Genomic DNA, 25,549 nt, shown 5'->3' on the forward strand with positions numbered 1-25,549 from the left:
CTGTGTCTGTTCCCCACACTTTCAATGGTGGAGGTCTATTCCACCGTAGTGTATGTCGTAATAACTTAATAATAATTAAACCAAATCTAAGTATAGGTATAATGTAAGGCTAAAAATTGGACTTTAGAATGAAAGATCACTGGCTCCTAAGGCGCTACTGATAAATGAAATAATTACTGACTTTAGTCTTGGTTCTTATGCCTTACTGAGACCTGGCTTAGACCGAATGAATTCATGGCACTAAATGAATCTACTCCAGCTGATTACAGCATAAGCCTTGACCAGATGGCAAAGGTGCTGGTGCTGCTGCAATATTTCAGTCTAACATAGGAGTGTCTGAGCAAAGTGCTTATAGCTTTAGCACATTTGAAATCCTTCTTCTTAGCCTTGCTGACTCATCTCTTTGTAGTTCTACACTTACAATCACCAGCAAGGAGTTTGCAGATTGTTGCTGATTTTAATATTCAGACAATGTAATGTTGTGAAAACACGCTATACAAATAAAACTGAATTGAAATGAAATTGAATTCTGTGTTTGGGGGGTGAACCCAAAATTATTATTTACTGCAATATTTTTATACTAAAATGACACATATATATTTTTTTACTTATCGTCCAACCCTTATCAACAATACACTACTCAGAAAGCTATCAATCCGGTGAAATAGACTTTTAGAAGAAATTATTTTTTGAATGATTTATGAATAATGATGCTTCATTCATCCCCATGGGGAAATTGTCTTTTCGCCCCTCCCATCTTGCTCTCCAAGAGACACACCAACACATTTACAGGTGAGAGGAAGTTTGGGGTCACAGCGCAGGGTCGGCCAGCATCCAGCCCCCTGCAGCTCAAGGACCCAGCGATGACATCACTCTGCTGGCCAGGAGATCTGAACCAGCGACCTTCCGCTCACGGGCACAGAGTCATAACCCAAAGAGTCACGCACGATACCCAGTATTTACAGAAATGCTTCCTACAGCATCCAAAACTGAAAAGAATATGAGTGGTTTTCCCACCATTAATGAAAACTGGACCATTCTGTATGATGCTGTATCTTTGGTTATTTGTTACACAAAGGATGGTCAATGAAGTCTTGTCTTTACTACCTTCAGTTAAATCCATCCATCACCACTCATTTCCAACTGGGGTCACAGGAGGGAACAGAGCCAATCCCAGGAACAAGGGGTGCAGGCAGAAACCAACACGCCACAGGGCCAGTTTAGAGTCACCAATCAACTGCAGCTGCATGCTTTTGGGAGGAAAAACTCAACAGCATGTGAACTCTACACAGCAAGAGTCTATGACCAACGCTGGAATCGAAACCAGAATCTTCTCATTGTGAGGCGGGGGTGCTAAGCACTGCACCACCATGCCACCCTCAGTTAAATCAATCAATCAATCAATCAATCAATCAATCCATCCATCCATCCATCCATCCATCCATCTTCCGCTTAATCCGGGGTCGGGTCACGGGGGCAGCAGTCTCAGCAGGGAAGCCCAGACTTCCCTCTCCCCGGCAACTTCATCCAGCTCCTCTGGGGGGATCCCGAGGCGTTCCCAGGCCAACCGGGAGACATAGTCTCTCCAGCATGTCCTGGGTCTTCCCCGGGGTCTCCTCCCAGTGGGACATGCCCGGAACACCTCACCAGGGAGGCATCCAGGAGGCATCCTGATCAGATGCCCGAGCCACCTCATCTGGCTCCTCTCGATGCGGAGGAGCAGCAGATCTACTCTCAATCCCTCCCGAATGACGGAGCTCCTCACCCTATCTCTAAGGGAGAGCCCAGCCACCCTGTGGAGGAAACTCATTTAGGCTGATCTCGTTCTTTCGGTCACTACACATAGCTCATGACCATAGGTGAGGGTAGGAATCAGTTAAATCCAGGTTAAAAAAAACCTTGTTGTTGATGAAAGAGGGGAAATAAATTACATGTATACATATTCATTTTATATGGTAAATAATGTTAATCTATTACTGCCAGACGAGGTGTGTCGTGGGGCGACATGGTGGTGTAGTGGTTAGCACCTGGGTCACGTGTGTGGAGTTTGCATGTTCTCCCCATGTCGTCGTGGGGTTTCCTCCGGGTACTCCGGTTTCCCCCCACAGTCCAAAAACATGCAGAGGCTAATTGAAGTTACTAAATTGCCCGTAGGTGTGCATGTGTGAGTGTGCCCTGCGATGGGCTTGCCCCCCATCCCGGGTTGTTCCCTGCCTCATGCCCATTGCTTCCGGGATAGGCTCCGGACCCCCCGCGACCCAGTAGGATAAGCGGTTTGGAAAACGGATGGATGGATAATTTTATATTACTGCCAGACTAGATGTGTCGTCACATCCTCAGCCAGGAGCAGCTGTGGCCAGCAGAGGCCGCCAGTGAGCAGCCAGAGACAGCAGCCATACAGAAGCTCCCAGCTCTGGGCTCCACCACATGAACACGCCTGCTGACAATAACACTCACATACCACTTATACACCCTGTGGATAAAGAGCCCTCACTGCTTCTATAGCAGGTTAGGATGCTGTGCCTGTGATCAGAAGGCAGACTGGATGGGAACGGAAACCTCACTTTCTTGTTTGTTACTACATCACTACCTTCAGTCATTATAAAGTCTATGGTCCAGATAATCAAAAATCATCCCAGTTGTCAAACCATGAGGAAACATATATATATATATATATTATACATTTAATTCAAGAGTCATGTATTACTACCAGACCAGACATGATTTCCCATCCCCACGTCACTTACAGAGCTGTCCTGGAGTTCTTGACCACAGGCAGCAACCTCCAGTGCTCTTCATCTGATCTGATGTATTTCTTCAGATCAAACACATCCAGCTCCTCATCTGACACCAGTAACACAAACACCAGAGCTGAATACTGTGCAGGTGAGAGGTCTTCTGCTGAAAGGCTTCCTGAATTCAGGTATCTTTGTACTTCCTCTACTAGAGAATTGTCACCCAGTTCATTCAGACAGTGGAACAGGTTGATGGTCCTTTCTGGAGATAAATTCTCCTGTATTTTCCACTTGATGAATTTGGCTGTTTCTGTAATATTATGTGAGCTGGTTCCTGTCTGTCCCAGTAGTCTTTGTAACAGAGTCTGACTGGAGTTTGTTGAGAGGCCCAGGAGGAAGCGGAGGTAAAGGTCCAAGTGTCCATTCGTGCTCTTTAATGCCTGATCCACTGCAGTCTCCAGCAGTTTAACTGATCTTTTTGATAGAAACACATATAAAGCAGCGAGATACTCCTGGATGCTCAGATGCACAAAGCAGTACACCTTCTCATACAACCCATATTCCTCCTTAAAGACTTCTGTGCACACTCCAGAGTAAACTGAAGCTTCAGTGACATCAATGCCATTCTCTGTCAGATCTTGCTCATAAAATATGAGATTGCCTTTCTCAAGGTTGTCAAAAGCCAGTTTACCAAGTTTCAAAAGGAATTCCTTGCTGTATTCATTAAGCTTGGTTTCATCGTTTTTCGAATATTTGTCTATTTTTAAACTCGCCTGAAAGATCAGGAAGTGTGTGTACATTTCAGTCAGAGTCCTTGGAATTTCTCCCCTGTCAGTCTCACTAAAAAGTCTCTCAAGGACAGTGCCTGAAATCCAGCAAAACACAGGTATGTGGCACATGATGAAGAGGCTCCTTGATGATTTCACATGTGTGATAATCCTGCTGGCCAGGCTCTGATCACTGAATCTCCTCTTGAAATACTCCTCCTTCTGGGCATCACTGAACCCTCGTATCTCTGTCACCCGGTGGACACACTTAGGAGGTATCTGACTGGCTGCTGCTGGCCGGGAGGTTATCCAGAGGAAAGCAGATGGAAGCAGATTCCCCTTAATGAGGTTAGTCAACAGCACATCCAGTGACATTTTCTTTGTTGCATCAAACCAGCTCTCATTGTTCTGAAAATCTAGAGGAAGGCGACACTCATCCAGACCATCAAAGATGAACAAGACTTTGTACCTAAACAGCTCAGTGGATTCAACAGATTTCAGTTCTGGGACAAAGCGGTGAAGCAGTTCAATCAGACTGTATTCCTCCTTAATCAAATTCAGGTCCCGGAAAGGAAGAGCAAATATGAAGTGAACATCCTGGTTTGCTTTTCCTTCTGCCCAGTCGAGAATAAATTTCTGCACAGAGACTGTTTTCCCGATACCTGCCACCCCTTTAGTGAGTACAGTTCTGATAGGTGTCTTACGCCCACATAAAGGTTTAAATATATCATTGCACTTGACTGTAGTATCTTCTGTTCGCCTTTTCTTGGATGCTGTTTCAATCTGTCTCACTTCATGTTCATCATTGACTCCTCCAGTACCACCTTCAGTTATGTAGAGTTCTGTGTAAATCTCACTGAGAAGTGTTGGCTGTCCTCCCTTAGCTTTCCCTTCAAATACACACTCAAATTGCTTCTTAAGTTTACATTTGATTTCCCACTGATATTGCAGCATGAGCTGTCCTGAAAAGAAATGAGAGGGAAATGCATTAATTCTCACCATGATCCTGATTGGTATGAGAGGAAGAATATTTTCCAAAAACACACTTTTTCTTACACATACAAATCCAAATATTTCTCTGTGACAAATGTGATACTCAAAGTTTTATCATAGATATTTTGCTAGAACACCACATACAAGACAAGCGCACTTCATTAATTAATTAAATTAGTTTAAAAGCTAATGAGATATTGATTAGCCACATGAAGTGTGTTAGTGGTCAAGTCAAGAAATGCATTATACATTGCACGATTTCTGAAAATACTAGGGTGATTTTGGGAGAGGTTCTGAAATGGCTAACACTTTCGCAGACATACTGTCACATTTCTACAAACACATGAAGACCATTTTAACATCCCTTTCTCTGGCTGCCTAAGACTTTAGCACAGTGCTGTACATGTACAGAATGTTATGAGGCTCTTACTCTTCTCCAGCATGTCAGCGAGGTCATTTTGCTTCATGGTCCTCAGGATGTACAGTGTGATCTTCAGAGCTCCCTCTCTACCACAGGTCTTCTGCATCTGACCATCACTGTCCAGGTCATTGTCCTCCTCCAGCTGAGGCTCAGAGCATTCTGGGTAATTCTGATCTAGGTACCTCACAAACTTCTTCAGCTCGTCCTTTAGGAACTTTACAGCGTTTTCCTCTAGTGACTAAAATAAACAATCAGTTTATTATTGCAACCTGCACCAAATCTTTTCAAAGTTTCATTTGTGAATCATAGTTTTAAATATATTTCCTTTAACATAATGAATTTCTTATTATACGGCCGTATAAAAGTTAATTCACATAACAGATAATAAAATATATATATCAGCAACAAATACAGACCTTCGATATGGATGATAAACCCGATTTATCATGTAGATCTGAACTGCATTCTTCCATTTGGTCTCTGTGAATAAAGTAGAAACATAAAAGCCTCAATTCATCTACACCAGGGGTCACTAGCCTTTCTGAAACTGAGCTACTTCACGAGTACTGAGCCATACCAAGGGCTACCAGTTTGAAACTCCCTCTTAAACTTCATGTATAATAAACATGTTTTAAATGCTTTTTTTATATATTGTCATTTTCAAATCTATATAAATGCAAATTTGGTTAAAGAAGAATAGCAACAGGATATAATTAAATTTTAGACGCTGCTCAATGGTGAGTTGTGCTATTTTTAGAATAGGTCCGCGGGCGACTCATGTGGTGCTTTGGGGCATCCTGGTGCCCGCGGGCACCATGTTGGTGACGCCTAATCTACACAAATGTAATAGAAAAGCTGAAAAGCTCCCCATTAAACTTGCTGTTACTGTGGTATATTAGTCTGGAAAGATGTATCTGCCATGTTAAGCTTTATTCACTGGGGCAGCTTCCTAATTTTCTCATGACAGCAGAAGAGAACCAGTAACATCAGGCCCCAGCACACAGAGACACAGCAGGCAGGAAGGACAGTTTTCTATGCAGCCCTTTGTACCCAGTGACATTCAGAGTGATTCACTTGATTAGCAGAGCTAAATACCAGCATTTCATTCAGTCAAGAAAGTGGATAAATAGCTTGTTGGTTAAATTCAGCACCTACAGGGCTAATGGGCTGAATCTGTCCTTCAGCACCTACAGGGCTACCCCCCCAGACTGAGCACACAGCTTCCTATGCAACCGGCAAACAGTGAATCCCCCCCTCCATATCAATGCAGTGGCCTGCGAGCGACCTGGGACTTGCGGATGAGCAGGGAGCATCAGACGGGGCGGTGCCTATCAACTTGTCATCATGGTGCACCTGTTCTCCATCCCAGTGGATATAATGTGCATGATGTCATCAGCATGCGCCACTCTCTCTGGAATGTCCTACTCCAGGGTTACCCAATCTTTTTTAACTCAAGATCTACTTTTCAAGTGGCCAGTGTGCCAAGATCTACCAGTTCAAATAGGGAGCCATAGCTATTACTTTTCTACTCTATTATTACTCTAGCTATTGCCTTTCTACATAGTTAACAAGCACACAGCAAATCCATGCAAATCCAGGTAATTCTCCAAATTGAAAAAGTGTAAATAAACATATTTCTTCTTAGTGGGACTGCTGGCACTGGGACGCTATCGTTGCAGTCTTTTGGTGTTCGGCTTGGTAAAAATTGACTGCTGTGCTGCTAACTGACTTTTCAGTTCTATCACTTTTCGCTGCGTATGGCTGTTTTAGCAGGGAAATTGGTCTTGTAGCTTTTGTGCATCATTTTGGAAAGGAAAGTGGGGCTCGATGTTGAGCACCTGGTGGCCAGGCCTGCACCCATGGGGCCTGGTCGGGCACAGCCCGAAGAAAGCACGTGGGTCCCCCCTCCAATGGGCTCCCCACCTGTAAGAGGGGCCAAAGGGGTCGGGTGCAGTGCGAGTTGGGCAGAGGCCGAAGGCGGGGACCTTGGTGGTCCGATCCTCGGCTGCAGAAGCTAGCTCTAGGGACATGGAATGTCACCTCTCTGGAGTCTGAGCTGGTGCGCGTGGTTGTGAGGTTCCGACTAGATATAGTCGGGTTCACCTTGATGCATGGCTTGGGCTCTGGCTCCAGCCTCCTTGGGGGGGGCTTGGACCCACTTCCACTCTGGAGTTGCTCATGGGAAGAGGCGCCGAGTGGGGGTGGGCATACTTATTGCGCCTGTACATTGTGGTTTACCACGGTTGATGAGAGGGTAGCCTCCTTTCGCCTTTGCATGGGGGGATGGATCCTGACTGTTTGATGTTCGCGCTTATGCGCCAAACGGCAGCTCAGAATACCCACCCTTTTCGGAGTTCTTGGAAGGGAAGTTGGAGAGTGCTCCTCCTGGGGACTCTCTTGTTCCACTGGGGGACTTCAATGCTCACGTGGGCAATGACAGTGAGACCTGGAGGGGCGTGATTGGGAGGAACGGCCCCCCTGATCTGAACCCGAGTGGTGTTTCCTTATTGGACTTCTGTGCTCGTTACGGATTGTCCATAATGAACACCATGTTCAGGCATAATGGTGTCCATATGTGCACTTGGCACCAGGACACCCTAGGCCGCAGTTCGATGATCGACTTTGTGGTCGTGTCGTCGGACTTGCGACCGCATGTATTGGACACTTGGGTGAGGAAAGAGCCGGCGCTGTCAACTGATCACCACCTGCTGGGGGTAGTGGGAGGAAGCCGGTCAGACCTGGCAGACCCAAGCGTATAGTGCGGGTCTGCTGGGAACACCTGGAGGAATCCCCTGTCAGGAGGAGCTTCAACTCCTACCTCTGGCAGAACTTCACCCATGTCCCGGGGAAGGCAGGGGACACTGAGTCCGAATGGGCTGTGTTTCGTGCCTCCATTGTGGAGGCGGCTGACCGGAGCTGTGGCTGTAAGGTGGTCAGTGCCTGTCGTGGTAGCAATCCCGGAACCCGCTGGTGGACACCAGAGGTGAGGGATGCCGTCAAGTTGAAGAAGGAGTCCTATTGGGTCTTTTTGGCCTGTGGGACTCCAGAGGAAGCTGATGAGTACCGGCAGGCCAAACGGGATGCGGCTTTGGTGGTCGCTGAGGCAAAAACTCGGGTGTGGGAGGAGTTTGGCAAGGCCATGGAGAACGACTTCCGGACGGCTTCGAGGAGATTCTGGTCCACCATCTGGCATCTCAGGGCAGGAAAGCAGTGCAGCATCAACACTGTTTATAGTGGGGATGGGCGCTGCTGACCTCAACTCGGAACATTGTGGGTCGGTGGAAGGAATACTTCAAAGACCACTTCAATCCCACCGACACGCTTTCCAATGACGAAGCAGAGTCTGGGGGCTTGGGGGTGGACTCGCCTATCTCTGGGGTGGAGGTCGCTGAGATGGTTAAAAAGCTCCTCAGTGGCCCGGCCCTGGGGGTGGATAAGATCTGCCCGGAGTTCCTCAAGGCTCTGGATGTTGCAGGGCTATCTTGGTTGACACGCATCTGCAGCATCGCGTAGACATCGGGGGCGGTGCCTCTGGATTTGGCAGACCGGGATAGTGGTCCCCCTCTTCAAGAAGGGGGACCAGAGGGTATGTTCCAACTATACGGAGATCACACTCCTCAGCCTCCCTGGTAAGGTCTTTTAAGGTGTGCTGGAGAAAAGGGTCCGTCGGATAGTCAAACCTCGAATTCAGGAGGAGCAGTGTGGTTTTTGCTCTGACTGTGGAACAGTGGACCAGCTGAGAGAGGACCCTGAACTCTCAGCAGGGTACTGGAGGGTGCATGGGAGTTTGCCCAACCAGTCTACATGTGCTTTGTGGACTTGGAGAAGGCATTTGACTGCGTCCTTCGGGGACTCCTGTGGGGAGTGCTCCAGGAGTATTTGGTGGCTACCTTACCTTATAAGGGCTGTAACAACCAGTGTCAGAGCTTGGTCCGCATTGTCGGCAATAAGTCGGACTTGTTTCTGGTGAGGGTTGGACTCCGTCAGGGCTGCCCTTTGTCACCGATTCTGTTCATAACTTTTATGGACAGAATTTCTAGGCGCAGCCAGGGCATTGAGGGTGTCCGGTTTGGTGGTCTCAGGATTAGGTCTCTGCTTTTTGCAGAGACTGGGACTATTCGCAGCCACGTGTGAAGCGGCTGGGATGAAAATCAGTACCTCAAAATCCGAAACCATGGTCCTCAGCTGGAAAAGGGTGGAGTGCTCTCTCCGGGTTGGGGAGGGGGTCCTTCCCCAAGTGGAGGAGTTTAAGTATCTCGGGGTCTTGTTCACGAGTGAGGGAAGGATAGAACGAGAGATCGACAGGCGGATCGGTGCGGCATCAGCAGTGATGCAGGCGCTGCATGGGTCTGTCATGGTGAAGAAGGAGCTGAGCCAAAAGGCAAAGCTCTCGATTTACCAGTCGATCTATGTTCCTACCCTCACCTATGGTCACGAGCTGTAGGTAAATGACCAGAAAAACGAGGTCACGAATACAAGCAGCCGAAATAGGTTTCCTCCGCAGGGTGGCTGGGCTCTCCCTTAGAGATAGGGTGAGGAGCTCAGTCATTCGGGAGGGACTCAGAGTAGAGCCGCTGCTCCTCCGCATCGAGAGGAGCCAGATGAGGTGGCTCGGGCATCTGATTAGGATGCCTCCTGGACGCCTCCCTGGTGAGGTGTTCCAGGCATATCCCACTGGGAGGAGGCCCCAGGGAATACCCAGGACACGCTGGAGAGACTATGTCTCCCAGCTGGCCTGGGAACGCCTCGGAATTCCCCCAGAGGAGCTGGATGAAGTGGCCGGGGAGGGGCAGGTCTGAGTTTCCCTGTTTAAACTGCGACCCAACCCGGAAAAGCGGTAGATTATGGATGGATGGATAATAATAAATGTCAGTTATGAAGATGGAAGAAACAATATACAGAGATACACATTATATCAGTTATTAACCAATATTCAATAATAATCAAGATACTTGCATCAATCCGACCTTTCAGTCTTAGCTGGTATTACTGGCCAATGTTTAGACTTACAGTAATGCTCAAAGTAGCAGCAACAGACTTAAAGAGACAGAGTAATGTTATCTGAAGTTAGCTAGCTATCATTAATGCCCAGTGTCCAAATGACAGAGGTAATTTTATTAAAAATGAATGTCTTTGACACAAACATGGGAAAATAATGGCAGCTTTTGAATGACACCAGTGTAGCAGTAGCTGTGATATAAGCACAAAGTTCCCCAATATTCTGAATTAACACTCTGGGAAAGTGTTACTGTAACATGCCAGTTAGCGCATGGAAGATGGGGGCCAGTGAGCCTGATGTTAATCTTGCCCCAGTGTCCATGCTGAGGAACCAGGGGGCCTTGAGGCTCAGCTCACAACCAAGTACCTCCGGTGGCCGGCATGTACCAAGCGACCCAGGCGGCCAACTCTATATGATGGGGGGCCTGAGGACCCTGGAAGTTAATGCTCACTGTATGTGGAAAGGGCCCCAGGAGCCCTGGTGGGCAGCATGAACTCTATATGCTGGGGCCCTTGTGGTTAATTTGTCCCACTAGCCGGGTCCATAACCCAGCCAAGGCTCCAGGGGGCGCTATCTTGGGGCACCTTCAGCCACCGGCTCATTCCCCCACCGTAAGCTAAGAAGCGCTACTGGGGATCTTTCCTGCCTGCTGCCGTTAGACACCACAATGCCTGCTGTAGATGTACAGGCCCCACACCCAGCTTCAATGCCCGATTTTTAATGTAGAAAAAAATGTTTTTAATCATGTAAACATCTGTTCACAACCGTTTTTTGGTTATATTTATTAACAATATTCTATTTTCAGGATTGTTTTCTTTGTGTACTGTGTACTTCTTAAACTTGTTATCCTACAGAAATTTTGTTTACTTCTAAAAATGTTATTTTTAACATTATGTCTTACTTGCACTATATCTGCTGTCTTTGCACGTTGTCTCTGTTTTACATTGTATGTTTGTGTCTCTGCACTTTGCTGCTGTACGCAACAGAATTTGCCCCTGGGATCAACAAATTATCTTATTTTATACTCAGGGGATGAGAACCACTGCAGTGTCACATTTATTATGATGTGAATCAGCAAACATTTAAAAGTCACCTTTGGCAAAGAAACCAATAGTCCTTCTCTTTTGTGTCTGATGATACTGGCTCATTACTAAGCCACATAGTTCCATTAAACATGTTAAACTGAAGCCATAGTCAGAGCATAATCTGATGAATTCATGAGAGTGCAATTATTTATCAGAAGAGAAGCATCCGTCCTACAAGCTGATAATCTACTCTTGAGTCATTCTGTAATGGATATACAGGAGGGATCAGGCAAACCAGTTTCTTTCCAGCTCTGTGATGGGGACGGAAATTCAAAATCCACTTTGCAATTAAATAACTTCCAAGTCCGGCTCACAGGAAGTCAGATGAGGATTACTGTAAAACCTATTTACATCAGATGTTATTTATTTCGAATACAGATAAAACTATTGTTTAAATTCTCCAAGGTGATGGAATTTGTTAAAGGCAAACATTAAAGCATTTATTATAAGTGTTTTTTCCTCATAGCTTGTATGTGTCTCTGTGCCATTTGACTGAGAGCCTGAGTGTTTTAAACAGTGTTTGTTTAAATGCACATTTACCTTTGTTCTGTAGGAAAATGTCCCTTATTGAAGTAGAGCGGGTGTTCCATTGACCTGTCACTCTTCAGGGAAGCACAGCTGGGTACAGGGGAGTCTGCTCTCTTCATCAGGACACTGAGGGCAGTGAGAGGAAACAAACCCTCATGGTATAAATATAATTCATACAATGGGGACGGCATCACACTGCTGTTTATCCTTCTGCTCTGCCTTCATGTACTTTGATATGCTGTGAAGCTCTTGATGCGAACAGACTTATTTACAGTCAGGTATAATGTGAAATAAATTGTTTAACCTAAAATTTAAATTCCTATATGAAAGGTTTAGTGTCACTGTTAAAAACCTCCATAATAAAACTTGACTGGTGTTACTTACTACCTGTATATATAATTTATTTGTTTAGTTTGTTATGTGGCCACTTTGATTAGGAGGGATGATCTGCTGCTCGGCTCTAGTACAAAAGAACTGGCTGATTGTGGAATAAAAAGGTGAATAAAGAAGATGGCGAGGTCTTTTTATGAAGCTACACATATTACAGTGCTGCCCACTGACCAGCCCTAGCTAGGAGCCCAGGTTACTTTATGTTATGGCCTGACTATAGACCCAGAGAGACATGCATGCTAGTGGGCTGTAACACTGTTACCTCTCAGTGCTCTCTCTCTTACACCCCACAGGGGGGGGCATTTCAGAAGCAGCTCTTCTTTTTCTTCTCTCCTTCTCCATTTCTGTGCTGATCCAGACCAGATGATTCCTACTGGGGTCTCTGTGAACATGAAGGGTAAATAGATACATAGATAAATACACAATATCAAGTACTCAGCACTTTTACATCCATTATGTTCCATATGCAGTATTACACATAGTAAAGAGATACATACGTCGTGAAACGTTTGAATAAAACGGTGACAGCCGCTCAAAGCCCCACTAGGCTGGCCGGAATGATTGATGGAGTGGGCAGAGCTGTTAGCGCTCGGACTGTGACTACTGATTGCAAATTGGATAACATTACGGAGAAGCTCACGGCTTTGCAAAGGTTATTGGATGGCGGAGACCAGCGTGGACATTAGTGGAGCTGGAAATTACAGCTTCTCGCCCGGAAACCCAAACAACCCTATTCTATCAGGTTTTGGCTCCCCCTAATCAGCACTGGCCTCGGCCAAGGCCGCTGCTGAACTAACAACTCCCCCAGATGAACAAGGCAGTGAGACTCTCTTGCATTCCTCTCCCCCAATCCCAAGGACTTACCGCACCCTCCCCCCATCCCACGCCTTCGCCGCTTCATACCCCCAGCGTGAACAGGCGGGTCTGTGACCAGCACCTCCATGGCTGCAGGACCGGATGGCTGTCTGTCTCTGCTGGACTACCTCCACCACCCCTTTTCCCTCACCTGTTGCAAGTTGTGTCATTTTATGTTGTAAGGTGTAGTGACCATGTGCTTATGTTGCTGAGGTGTTTTTTTCGGTTCCTACAATGTCCTCCCCATTTATTCTCCTCCTCTCTCCTCATGTTATTCTGTTTCTTATCTTCTCTCTGTTTGCCCCCGTCTCCCGACCGGTCTACCCCCTACTGTGATGTTTGTGTGTATGTATGGTCGGGTTGATAGTCAGTTTTTTCGCTGGTAGTTGTGACTAGTGACATGGTGTATTGCAACAGCAATAAAGGGTTTCATCAATCAATCAATCAAATCAAAATGTGTTGGTACCCTTACAGCTCATTGAAACAATGCTTAATTTCTCCTGAAAAGTGATTCAATTAAAAGCAATTATCTGATATATACCTGCATGCCTTTAATATACGAGTAAACCAATAAAATTGTAAAAAGATACAATTTTACAAAGATATGCTAAAATAGTATGGACATTATAGTCATGTATAATGCATTATTATACATGCATTATTATTCAACATGCATTATAGTCATGTTTTAAACTAAGTGTTTAACCTTGATTAGTGTCACAGGTGCCTTAAAGCTTTTCATCAGCCATTCAGACAATTTAAAGGGAAACATCATGCTACTGTGTTGCTTGGTATCATTGTGTCACCACACTGAACATGGTCCAGAGAAAGCAGAGGAGAGATCTGTCTGAGGAGCTCAGAAAGGAGATTACAGATAACAGTGTTTAAGGTAAAGGCTATAAAACCTTCTCCAAGCAGCTTCATGTTCCTGTGAGCACAGTTGCCAATATTCAATTCAATTTATTTTTATATAGCGCCTTTCACAACAAAGTTGTCTCAAAGCACTTTACAGGGTTGTGTTGTGATACAGAGGCAATATTTCATTACCTAAGACACTGTTAGAGTGTGAAAAGACAGAGCAAAAGCTATTGCATTTGTTATCACACACAAGTCTCATTGGGGGAATGCATCATTTTCATGGATGTCTATTATCTCAAAACTAGAACCAATTCAGCAAAAGTAATAGGATTTTTAAATTCAGTACTCTCAAAATACCTTAAATCCATTAAAAAAAAAACCTTGGCACCTGAAAAAAAATTGCAGACCTGTGTAATCGAAAGTAAAGTGTGATTTGTGTTAAACATGGAATAAACAATAAAGGATGGCATTAAACTTTAACAGTTTCAAGTTATTTCAGAGATAGTTCTGTTTTTTTTGAGAATCAGCACCTCCAAATCCGAGACCATGGTTCTCAGTCGGAAAAGGGTAGAGTGCTCTCTCCGGGTTGGGGATGGGGTCCTCCCCCAAGTGGAGGAGTTTAAGTATCTCGGGATCTTGTTCACGAGTGGGGGAACGATGGAGCGGGAGATCGACAGGCGGATCGGTGCGGCATCAGCAGTCATGCAGGCGCTGCATCGGTCTGTCATGGTGAAGAGAGAGCTGAGCCAAAAGGCGAAACTCTCGATTTACCAGTCGATCTACGTTCCTACCCTCACCTATGGTCATGAGCTTTGGGTAGTGACCGAAAGAACGAGATCGCGGGTACAAGCGGCCGAAATGAGTTTCCTCCGCAGGGTGGCTGGGCTCTCCCTTAGAGATAGGGTGAGGAGCTCAGTCATTCGGGAGGGACTCAGAGTAGAGCCGCTGCTCCTCCGCATCGAGAGGAGCCAGATGAGGTGGCTCGGGCATCTGATCAGGATGCCTCCGGGACGCCTCCCTGGGGAGGTATTCCGGGCATGTCCCACTGGGAGGAGACCCCGGGGAAGACCCAGGACACGCTGGAGAGACTATGTCTCTCGGCTGGCCTGGGAACGCCTCGGGATCCCCCCAGAGGAGCTAGACGAAGTGGCCGGGGAGAGGGAAGTCTGGGTCTCCCTGCTGAGGCTGCTGCCCCCGCGACCCGACTCCGGACTAAGCAGGAGATGATGGATGGATGGATGGATAGTTCTGTTTTTTATGTATCGTGCCAATCCACATTTGTGCAAAAATACATTTATAAACATCCTGACTATTATTATATATACTCATTTACATTTTAAAATCCCATACTTGGGAAGGGGGGGGGGGGATTTGCTACAGTAAGTCAGCGCCCCCAGATGATGCCCTGGGCATCACATCAGTGCTTTTGTCAATGTTAGGTTGAAGAAACTGTTATTAAACATTTTGTTATCACTCCTGTATGATCAGCAATGAGTGTAAATATGTATATACATTATTTTGTTTTCCTCTAGCCTCATACTTTACATTATATTAATAATAGCCTTAGCAAAACCAGAACTTTCTCTTCTTGTTCTCACCTCCCTATTCTGCGTGACTCTTGCACCTCCCACTGACTATAAATAAAGGAGCCAAGGGGAACCACCCTTTGTAGCACACTCTGCTGAGAGTGTGGGTACCCTTGCGCAAGTAAAACTTTAAAGTGTGTTGTCTCGTAATTCAAAGTGTAGTGTGGAGTTGGGGGGGAAACGCCAGGCGCTTTCCCCAACAGTCAAAAACATGAATAATTCAGATTGTTTTAAAATACACAGTTAGCCAATTTGTTGCATTAGCTTGTGAACAGTGTAATATTTCCATACTGTCATTTTTATATACCTATCCAGACTCCAGAATCAAACTGCATACTATAGCGCTGGGGATTCCCATCATGCAGTGCGGTGGCATGCTGGTCTGATGTTAAATGTGAACAGTGTAATACTTCCACACTAGCTGTCCTTTTTATATACCTATCCAGACTCCAGAATCAAACTGCATACTGTAGCGCTGGGGATTCCCATCATGCAGTGCGGTGGCATACTGGCCTGATGCAAAGTGTAAATAATGAACAACTGTGTATACCTCATATGTATTATGTTATTGTGCAGTACGTTAATATCACATGCAGTGTTGAAAAGATTTAAAGTTCTTAGTTTAGGCTTGGGAGGTATTTTGAAATCTGAGATACTTACAGCAAAACTTTTATTTTTATCACCGAGATTTCAAAATGCCAGAATGGTGTTGTTTTACAAATGACCATATTCCACAGTAAAATGTCTGGACATTGTAAATAATCTCCTACAACTGTTCTTAGGGTAGATTTTTTCCATTTAACCCACATGTAGGTATACTGTTTAAAACCATCTACTACAAAATTTAGATGATTAAAAAGTTGTTTATTTTAAATATTGACAACATGACAGAAACAGTAACAACAGATCTAACAGTTATGCTGAACTGATTAAAATAACTACAACTAAAAACTAAGTAAAAGCCAAATACAAGCAAATGTATATGTCCACTTCCTGTGAGGAGGTTTGTCAGTGTCAATACAGAAAATAAAAGGTAATCAGCCGTTTGATGGAAATTTATGTAGCTATATGAGCTGGGCCTTAATTTCCTGTAATTGGTGAGGGAGCAGGTTTGGCGGATGGTCAACAGGCTGCAGTCAGAGCTGTATCGTTTAGGTTCCTCCCAGCAAAACGGGGCACTAGATATTTATCTCATGAATACCTTACAAATGACGTTAATATCCTGTCACAAAAAGGGCTCCACATTATATCCTGCAGTTAATAAAAGATGTAACTATTATGTGTACAACTTACATATATGTAAATGCGTGGGCTTCTGAAATCGTCTCACCTAAGAGGCTGTGATCAAAGTCAAGTTTGATGGAAGCTACAAGACGACATCATGTGTTACCAAGGTTGACCATCATATGTAAGAAGGTTGAGAAGTTTAGTAGTTTCATAAATAGTGACAAGTTCAAGGATAGAATTTAATACTTTATTTCCAGTAGATTGTGTTTGTTTCTCCAAACAGAAGAGCATGTTCAGTGATAGGCTCCTGTCGCTGTCATGCAGAACAGACAGGCTCAGAAGGTCCTTTGTCCCAAGGGCCATACAGCTCTTCAACGTCACATGGAAGGGGAGGAGTGTGATGGACTTAAGTGTTCAGGCCTGTATAACACACTGCCCTCCTGTTATTTTCCATTGTATTGTTGCAGTATGTATGTGCGCGTGAATGTCATAGGTCTGTGTGCCTATGTGTATGTAGACTGTGTATAAGCTATTGCACACCTAAATTTCCTTCTGGATAAATAAAGTCTCTCTCTCTCTCTCTCTCTCTATCACCAAAAAATATTTTTTTATAAAAATTTCATCATAATATAATTTAATTTGAAATCCATATCAAACACTGTACACCAGGGGTCTCCATCTTCGGCCCTGGAGAGATACTGTCCAGTCACACCTGTTCTCAGGTAAATACCAGGAACATGTGTAACTCATCAGAAGCCAGGTAGGACAGAAAACCTACTGGACAGTATCTCTCCAGGGGTGCGTTTACCAAAACCACAGCTGCTAACTATGTTAGCAACTTGCGTGGTTCGAACTATGCAAGTACAATGCAGGTGTTTCCTGAAACCATAGTTCGAACTACGGAGGTAACGATACTGCTGACTCACGTAGTATGATGCATCGTTAAACCACGCAAGTGTTTCCGAAAACCACAGTTTGAATGAACATTCGCAAACACTGTTGTTAAGTTGCGTAGTACGTCAGCGATGGTGGAAAATGCAGCCTAAGAAGGGTATAGTCATCATCTAAGTAAGAAATGTAATAATCTTTAATACCTAATAAGGAATAATTTAGCTCTATGATCACCTGAAAATGTAGTTTGAAACGTACATGGTTACTGGTCATACGTACAGTAACTGTCTATAGTGAGCAATAGGGAGAATTCTCAGACTGCAAAGTATTGTATTAGCACAGGGGTTTTTGTCCAGAAAAGGCCGTTAGCCATGCAACTTTTCGCTGCAACTAAGTACGTAGAGTAGTCCGTAGAAGACAAGAGTTCGCACATATGCGTTTGAGCGACTGATCAGACGGTCATCCCAAAAAAACCTGCAAACACAGCCTCCCTTTCTGGATAAGATTGCCCACCCCTGTAGTAACATATGCAGTTAGTGTATATTGCTCGGTAAAGGATGTTGTGCACCCAGTGGTCATCGTGCCATATGGTACACGTCGCCAAATATAGTAACAAAAATTTGAGAAATAATGAAAAAACTAAAATAAAAAGAAAAGAATAAAACCCAAAATTAATAATAATAATAATAATAATAATAATAATAATAATAATAATAATTCATTATCCCTTGTGTCATGCCCGGCTCGTCTGCTCCTCCTGTGTGCCACGCCCCCTGATTACCCACGTGTTTTCTCCCGATTGTACCCAGCTGTATCCAGTTCATTTGCTCAGTCCTGTCTATTTCAGTCCGTGTCTTACCTGAGTCCTTCGTCCGTCATTGATGTTGTCAATGTCTGTTTCCCGTCCTGCTCCGGTTTCCCTTAATAAAACCCCGTTTTCCCCGTATCCCGCTTGCCTGCCTGCTCCTTCCGCACGATCGCCGCTCTCCGTCGCGATCGCTGCCCACGACCCGTGACACCTTGTATGTGTACGTGTGTGTATTTGTAGTCCTATGCAGACCATTGGGTGTTTCTTCATTACACACATAACTTCAGAGGGACAACAGTCGCCTTAGAAAAAGAGTACAGCACTTTGATGAGGTACTCCTTCATCACTGACAGGTGTCAGTGCCATAATGGGAGAGTAGAATGACACTACAGCGGTCAGTACGAGTCCATGCCTTTGTATTCAGCAAATGATGCCTGTAATGTTTGGATATTACATGCACCTGTTTTTTCCAGTCAGCCACTAACATTCTGTAAGCAACAAAGTCGGATGAAGAATCTGTAAGTGTTCGTATTGTGATTGAAACGCAATAAACTGAAATCAGCATAATTACAGATGGAGCATCTTTCACAAAATGCAGTGTCATAGCTAAAAGTTCTTCTGTTTAACACTCCAAGAAGCGTCTCGTTATTTTGCCGCTATATATTGCTACTTCTGAGTTATTCATATTATTGGTGTTATGTGACTGACAATAAATTGATGACATATATACATATACACATATATACATATACATACATACACACACACACATATACATATATACACATATACATATATATACACATATACATATATACACATATACATATATACACATATACATACACATATACATATATACATATTAGGGCTGGAAATTTAACGTGTTAATTAGATTAATCACAGAAAAAAATAACGCATTAATATTTTTGACGCAATTAACGCGCCCCGCCCCCCTATAGTCATGTGACGTTACACTTTGTAGAACTGCAGCAAGCTAGTAACAAAACTAACAAGATGCAAAACGAAAAGGACGAAGAACTGCATGGCTGGCTAAAGGGCCATTTTACATACAAAAGAGATGCTAGTGGAGCCATTGATAAAACCAAAGTCATTTGCGTTGTTTGTTACAAGGAACTTGCCTATCATCGAAGCAGTTCCAGTTTGAAATACCACCTGAACTCAAAGCATGCTTTAGCGAGCTCGGTAGTCACCTCACCTCCGGCTGCGACAGTCAGCAAGCTCCGCCAAACCACGCTGACTGAGACGAGTCACCGCAAATTAAGTAAGTCTACATCGCAATCATTAACAAATGCAATATCTAAATGGATTGCAATGGACTGTAGGCCTGTTAATGTTGTGGAAGACAAGGGGCTTTCGGATGCATTTCGAATCGCTTCCTCCGACACAACCTACACACTTCCGAAAAGAGGTACAGTACTTTCGAGAATAAATCAGCTGTATGACACAGAAAAAATATCAAAAAACGGGACAACTTAGCTCATGCTAACCACGTGGCCCTAACCGGAGATCACTGGACGTCGATCAGTAATCACGACTATCTAGGTGTTACTGCGCACATAATCGATTGTGACTGGAAACTTACGTCCTTCGCGTTAACTGTGCTGAAGTCAGTCACACGGCACTATTCTGATGCATGTGCCGAACAGTTTCTAACAGTGGCTGACGACTGGGGAGTCCAGGAAAAGGTGACCACAGTCGGAACTGACAGCGCACGCAACATGGTCGCAGCGGCAAGAAAGCTTCCCTTTCATCACATGCCGTGTGCTGCCCATGTATTACAGCGGACCATTACTGTTTGCCTCTCTGATAGTGGATGACAAAGTGTCGCAAAATTGTTGCACATTTTAAGCACAGCCCTGCTAATACAGAAGAACTTCATCAACAAAAAATTTCCCTAGGACAACAGAGAGAGCAACTGATACAAGACGTGTCAACGAGGTGGAACTTGTCACTCGATATGATCGCATTCTCTTACGGAATGAAGAGGCTGTTAAGACTACTCTGGCCCAACAGAAACACAAGTTAGTCATGCTGACTGCATCTGACAAACTGCACAAGTTGCAGAACCTTCTTGAAACATGCAAGTAAGTTACATTACATTAGTACCATGTTATATTATTGTTTTATGCATGTTGTCATAGACTGTGAAATGGAATATCATGCCTAAATGCTCTTACGAAGAATTACAACCCTAAAAATATTTAAGATTTTTAAGACGTCATAAAATGAACAAATGGAAAAAAAAAAAAAGTATTTTCCAGTAAATCACCCTTTGTAATTGATGTTAAATAAATTAACTTATGTTGCCTAAACTAAATGCACTGAACATTATTTATGGTTTGTATTATCAGGTGTGTCACTGAACTCCTTGGGGCTGAGGCTTATGTCTCCTGCTCTGTAATGCTTCCTGCATTCTGCCACCTTCACCATGTAATGAGAGTCTCTGATGAGGATCCATCCTATGTGGCTGGGTTCAAGACTGGAGAATGGTTAAAACTAGCTTCAGCACTTGACCCACGTTTTAAGGACTTGAAGTGCCTATCAAGAGGACAGAGAGAACAGGTGTGGTCTAGCCTTGAGAAAATACTAGAGGAAGGAGGACTCAGCGCAAATACTCCACAGCCTTGTGAGAAACATGAGCCAGCTAAGAAGAGAATCTTCCTGCTGGGTTCAGACTCTGATTCAGAGGAAGAAAATCACCAAAGCAATGATTTACATCATTACAGAGCTGAGCCCAGTATTGCAATGGATCAGTGTCCTCTAGAGTGGTGGTCAACGTACGCTCATGCCGGAGCCCATGCCACACTGTCTTCCTTAGCTCGCAAACATTCCTTAGCTCGCCACCCCTGCAACCACAGTACCATGCGAAAGACTTTTCTCACTGGCTGGCACTGTTGTGCAGAATAAAAGGTCATCTTTAAACTCAGAAAATGTGAACAAGTTAGTCTGTCTTAGCAACTGGTTAAAAGAGAAATAAGAATTTAGTGTAGCATAAGTGACAGGCTTATGTTCAATAACAATGTCATGTCCATTGCAATTTAGTTGATAGGCTTGTGTTCAGTAATAAACAAAATTGTCATGGTCGTTGTTACCTTAGACATTGGTTTATGTTCAGTAATAATTAAAACTGTCATTTGTAACCAAATATGACATTGTAACCAATGTCATTGGTTTGTGTTCAATAAGTTACAACTGACATATATTGTAACCTAATTCATAGGTTTGTGTTCAGTCAGTGAAAAAAATGTCATGACCATTGTAGCCTAAGTTATAGGCTTGAATTCAATAATAAATGGTAACTGCTTCTTGTAATGTCTGTATGTGCGATTAAATGTGATTAATTAGATTAATCGCCACACCATGTAATTAATTAGATCAAAAATTTTAATCGCTTGACAGCACTAATATATATATATATATATATATATAAAAAACACACACACACACACACACACACACACACAGTACTGTGCAAAAGTCTTAGGCACTCAAAAGAAATGTTTAAAGCCATTTATCTGGGTAGTAAGTGCACTTTTTCTTAGAACAAAAAATATAATTTAACATAAAAACATATGAAAATTACGAATAACAAAATAAAAACTAGTAAAAAATTCTTCTGTTCTCCAAAAAGTTACTGATATCTACTTGGATAGCTAGATGAACACCACTTCAGTTCCCATACCTCTCCTCAGTGGCACCCGAACCATTCCATGTATTTATTAAATTTCACCACCAGCTCGCTTAATTAATTAATTAGTTTAAAAAGTGAACGAGATATCAAAAAGATATGAGGTGGGCTAGTGGTCAGGTCAAAAAATACACGGGTGTATTGTATGGTTGCTGGAAATAATAGGGTTATTTTAGGTTTTGAAATGGCAAAGCTGACAAACTATGCTGTTACGCCTGGCAAAGTGTATATATATACACACACACACACACATACACATACATACATACATACATACATACATACATACATACACGCGCGCGCGCGCGCGTGCGTGCGTGCGTGCGTGTGTGTGATTAATATATATTTATATGATATTACACAGTTTGCGAGTTTTTGTACGCGACCGGCCTTGAAAGTTACACCATTGATATTATAAAGTTTGTTAGGTTTTGCGCACGACTCGCCGCAAGTCTGACCAATCAGCGCAGAAACCACTGTAGTTCGAACTACGGTGATCACAACTAACATGGTTCAAACTACTGTGGTACAATGGTTTTGGGAAACAGACGTACTTCGGATGTTGGTTAGTTTGAACTACGACAGTAGGTATGCATCGTTAATGCTAACTTCCGTCGTTGTTTGGGAAACGCACCCCAAGACTGGAGATGGAGACCCCTGCTGTACGCATTGCATGACATAATAATGGAAACAAAAGATTTGAAGAATCACTTATTGTCACAGGGGACAGCATGGTGGTGCAGTGGTTAGCACTGTTGCCTCACACCTCTGGGACCCGGGTTCACATGTGTGTGGAGTTTGCATGTTCTCCCCATGTCGTCGTGGGGTTTCCTCCGGGTACTCCGGTTTCCCCCCACAGTCCAAAAACATGCTGAGGCTAATTGCAGTTACTAAATTGCCCATAGGTGTGCATGTGTGAGTGAATGGTGTGTGAGTGTGCCCTGCGATGGGCTGGCCCCCATCCTGGGTTGTTCCCTGCCTCGTGCCCATTGCTTCCGGGATAGGCTCCGGACCCCCTGCTACCCAGTAGGATAAGCGGTTTGGAAAATGGATGGATGGACTTATTGTCACACTCCATCTAACAAAATTATCATTATCAAAATAACCTTAATTCATGTCCAGCCATCCAGAGAGCTGACACTTTGGGGATCCACAGACAGATGCTGTAGACCCCAAATTTGCATTTTTAAAATTAACATTAGCCCCCGTTTTCTCCAAAACTGCAGGTTTTTCCCCCTAAAAACTTCACGTACATTGACCTTATTTATGAAGAAAAATAAGCAGTGTCGAAGTTAATGGAACGGTATATATGTGCGTGTGTGTGTGCGATACACACACACTACCTCTTGTTATTCAGCTGCGTCTTGGGTAGATTTTGACTTATTGTTTACCGACTATTAAAATAAGACTTGCGTGCTATTTGCTATAAACAGTTTAAATACAACTGCAAAGTATGACTACAACTAATCAACACCTTTTAGATTGCAGAACACAGAACAGATCCGTGGTAAAACCGTGATTTAATAAAATGTTAAGTCATGAGTTTAACCCGGATGTTTCGGCACGATAGCAGTTATCCTCAACAATTAAAAAATAAAAACTTAATATAACTTCAAAATATTACAGCCTGCCCCCCGGGTCCATGTTTACGCAGCACCGTATATTAGGCGAACTCACGGCTGCGTGTTAGTAATTAAATATTATTGATGTTAATTCGAAAACATCTCTGTGACGCAGTACCTTACTATACTGTACGGACGTTTATTAAATCCCACTATATAAGTAGGCTGTGTTAAACATGCTTATTATATTATTAGTTTTATCTGTCGAGTATAATCTTACCTTGAAACGCAGAATATCTTTATATTATTCCACAATCATATGGAGACTCCGCCTTTATCCCTTTAAGTGCCTGCTCGATTAAATGGTAGACCATTTAAATGACGCCACACACTCCGCTTCGCGTCGTGGCCTCATCACCACCTCGGGTGTGCATTATTTTCTAATTATTCAACGGCCCGTCGTCAATTATTCCTTACGTATGCGTGTGTGCGATACACACACCACCTCCTGTTATTCAGCTGCGCTGTGGGTAGAATTTGACTTGTTTACCTATCATTAAAACCAGACTTGCGTAATATTTACTATAAACAGTTTAAATACGACTGCAAAGTATGACTACAACTAATCAACACCTTTCAGATTGCAGAACACAGAACAGATCCGTGGTAAAACCGTGATTTAATAAAATGTTAAGTCATGAGTTTAACCCGGATGTTTTGGCACAATAGCAGTTATCCTTAGCACTGAAAAAAGAGAAAAACTTAATATAGCTTCAAAATACCCCCTCAGTCCATTTTTAGGCAGCACCGTATATTAGGCGAACTCACGGCTGCGCTTTAGTAATTAAATATTATTGATGTTAATTCGAAAACTCTTCTGTGACGCAGTAACTTTACGTACGGACGTATATTAAATCCCACTATATAAGTAGGCTGCGCCAAACATGCTTATTATATTATTAGTTTCATCTGTCGAGTATGATCTTACCTTGAAACGCAGAATATCTTTATATTACTCCAGAATCATATTCATGTTTCTTGATAAAATGGCGGTTCTGCCTTTATCCCTTTAAGTGCCTGTTTTTTTTACTTACATACAACGTCAGAAAATATAATATAACAATTGTTGCGATGAACGTCATTCCAGGAAGTGGTTACGTCGTTCACGCAAGTGGTCATGCGGAACCAAAGTTTACTCACCTGTGTGCACCCGAGGGGAAGGCATTAACGGACGCACCTGTTCTTTATTTTGGATAAAGTCGGCAAAACGCATTGGTAGCGCGACAAGCAAAGGGTCAAATCTACACCAAGTGCTTCTGGAACTGTGCTGTGATTGTGTACTGAAAAGTAGACTCTGAACGGACAGCCGGTAAGACCATGAACCATGCGTGTTGGAGACTTTGTTGCAAATGTTATTTGTAGCAAGCACTACCTGTTGCGAGTGGGGTTTATTTCTTAATAGGGTGCGCTAATGAGGCATTGAGGCGCTGGTGCTGGCTTGTAACATTATATGAGTTGTGGTATTTGACTGTATTAGGAATAAATGGTGTGCTGTAAGTGTCTCAATGACAATATGTGGAATGCTGTTTTATTGATTCAGATGTTTGCATTAATGCGGTTTAAAAGGGGGGTTTCTATTTTTAGTTTATCTAAAAGTTAAATATTAAATTGCTAAAAAGAAAAAAAAAGTATTAAGGGTGAACTTTCCTTTTAATAATTCATATGGGCAGAAGTGTTAAACCTATTGTTCGATTGTCTAATTGGTTAGCTTTTCATTGCAATTTATTGCGTTGAGTAACTCATTTATGTGTTTCCCCAGTGGTTTGATTTTAAACTTTGATGTTTGGAGGAATTTTATTCAGAACAAGTTATGTATAATTGTGTGGAAATTTAAAGCTGAGATTGGTCATTTATTGTATATTTTGTGGGTATATATATATATATATGTATGTGCATTTAAAGTAAAATTTTGTGTTTGCTCATAAGATAGATTGGTGAAAGTTGGTGTTTGTGGTTTAAGGTTTTTCACCTGTAAATGCCTGGCTCGAGGAAAGCGAAGATAAAATAAAAAGGGATAAAGAGTCCAAAAAGAAGGCCTGGTTATTCTGAGTGAAATCCAGTTATATGTTCAG

At 43.4% G+C, this 25,549-nt stretch overlaps 1 protein-coding gene across 3 annotated transcripts in view; it reads right to left on the bottom strand.

The window, feature by feature from the left end:
* Nucleotides 1-24,497, bottom strand: part of LOC125726912 (NACHT, LRR and PYD domains-containing protein 12-like) — a 62,835-nt gene extending 38,338 nt beyond the window's left edge. The window contains exons 1-6 of one of the 3 annotated variants that reach the window (XM_049003391.1): nt 24,406-24,497; nt 12,181-12,300; nt 11,541-11,654; nt 5,333-5,396; nt 4,926-5,154; nt 2,748-4,464 (exon numbers count right to left, since the gene is read on the bottom strand). In XM_049003391.1, the coding sequence (XP_048859348.1) occupies nt 2,748-4,464; nt 4,926-5,154; nt 5,333-5,396; nt 11,541-11,654; nt 12,181-12,260 (2,204 nt within the window). In that variant the 5' untranslated portion in view covers nt 12,261-12,300; nt 24,406-24,497. Of the gene's footprint in view, nt 1-2,747; nt 4,465-4,925; nt 5,155-5,332; nt 5,397-11,540; nt 11,655-12,180; nt 12,301-23,697; nt 24,158-24,405 lie in introns of those variants that run through there. The other 2 variants (XM_049003392.1, XM_049003389.1) reach the window with 2 other exon arrangements.
* Between the last annotated feature and the right edge of the window lie 1,052 nt (nt 24,498-25,549).

The sequence above is a fragment of the Brienomyrus brachyistius genome, unplaced genomic scaffold (assembly GCF_023856365.1).
Source record: "Brienomyrus brachyistius isolate T26 unplaced genomic scaffold, BBRACH_0.4 scaffold79, whole genome shotgun sequence".
Classification (NCBI taxonomy): domain Eukaryota; kingdom Metazoa; phylum Chordata; class Actinopteri; order Osteoglossiformes; family Mormyridae; genus Brienomyrus; species Brienomyrus brachyistius.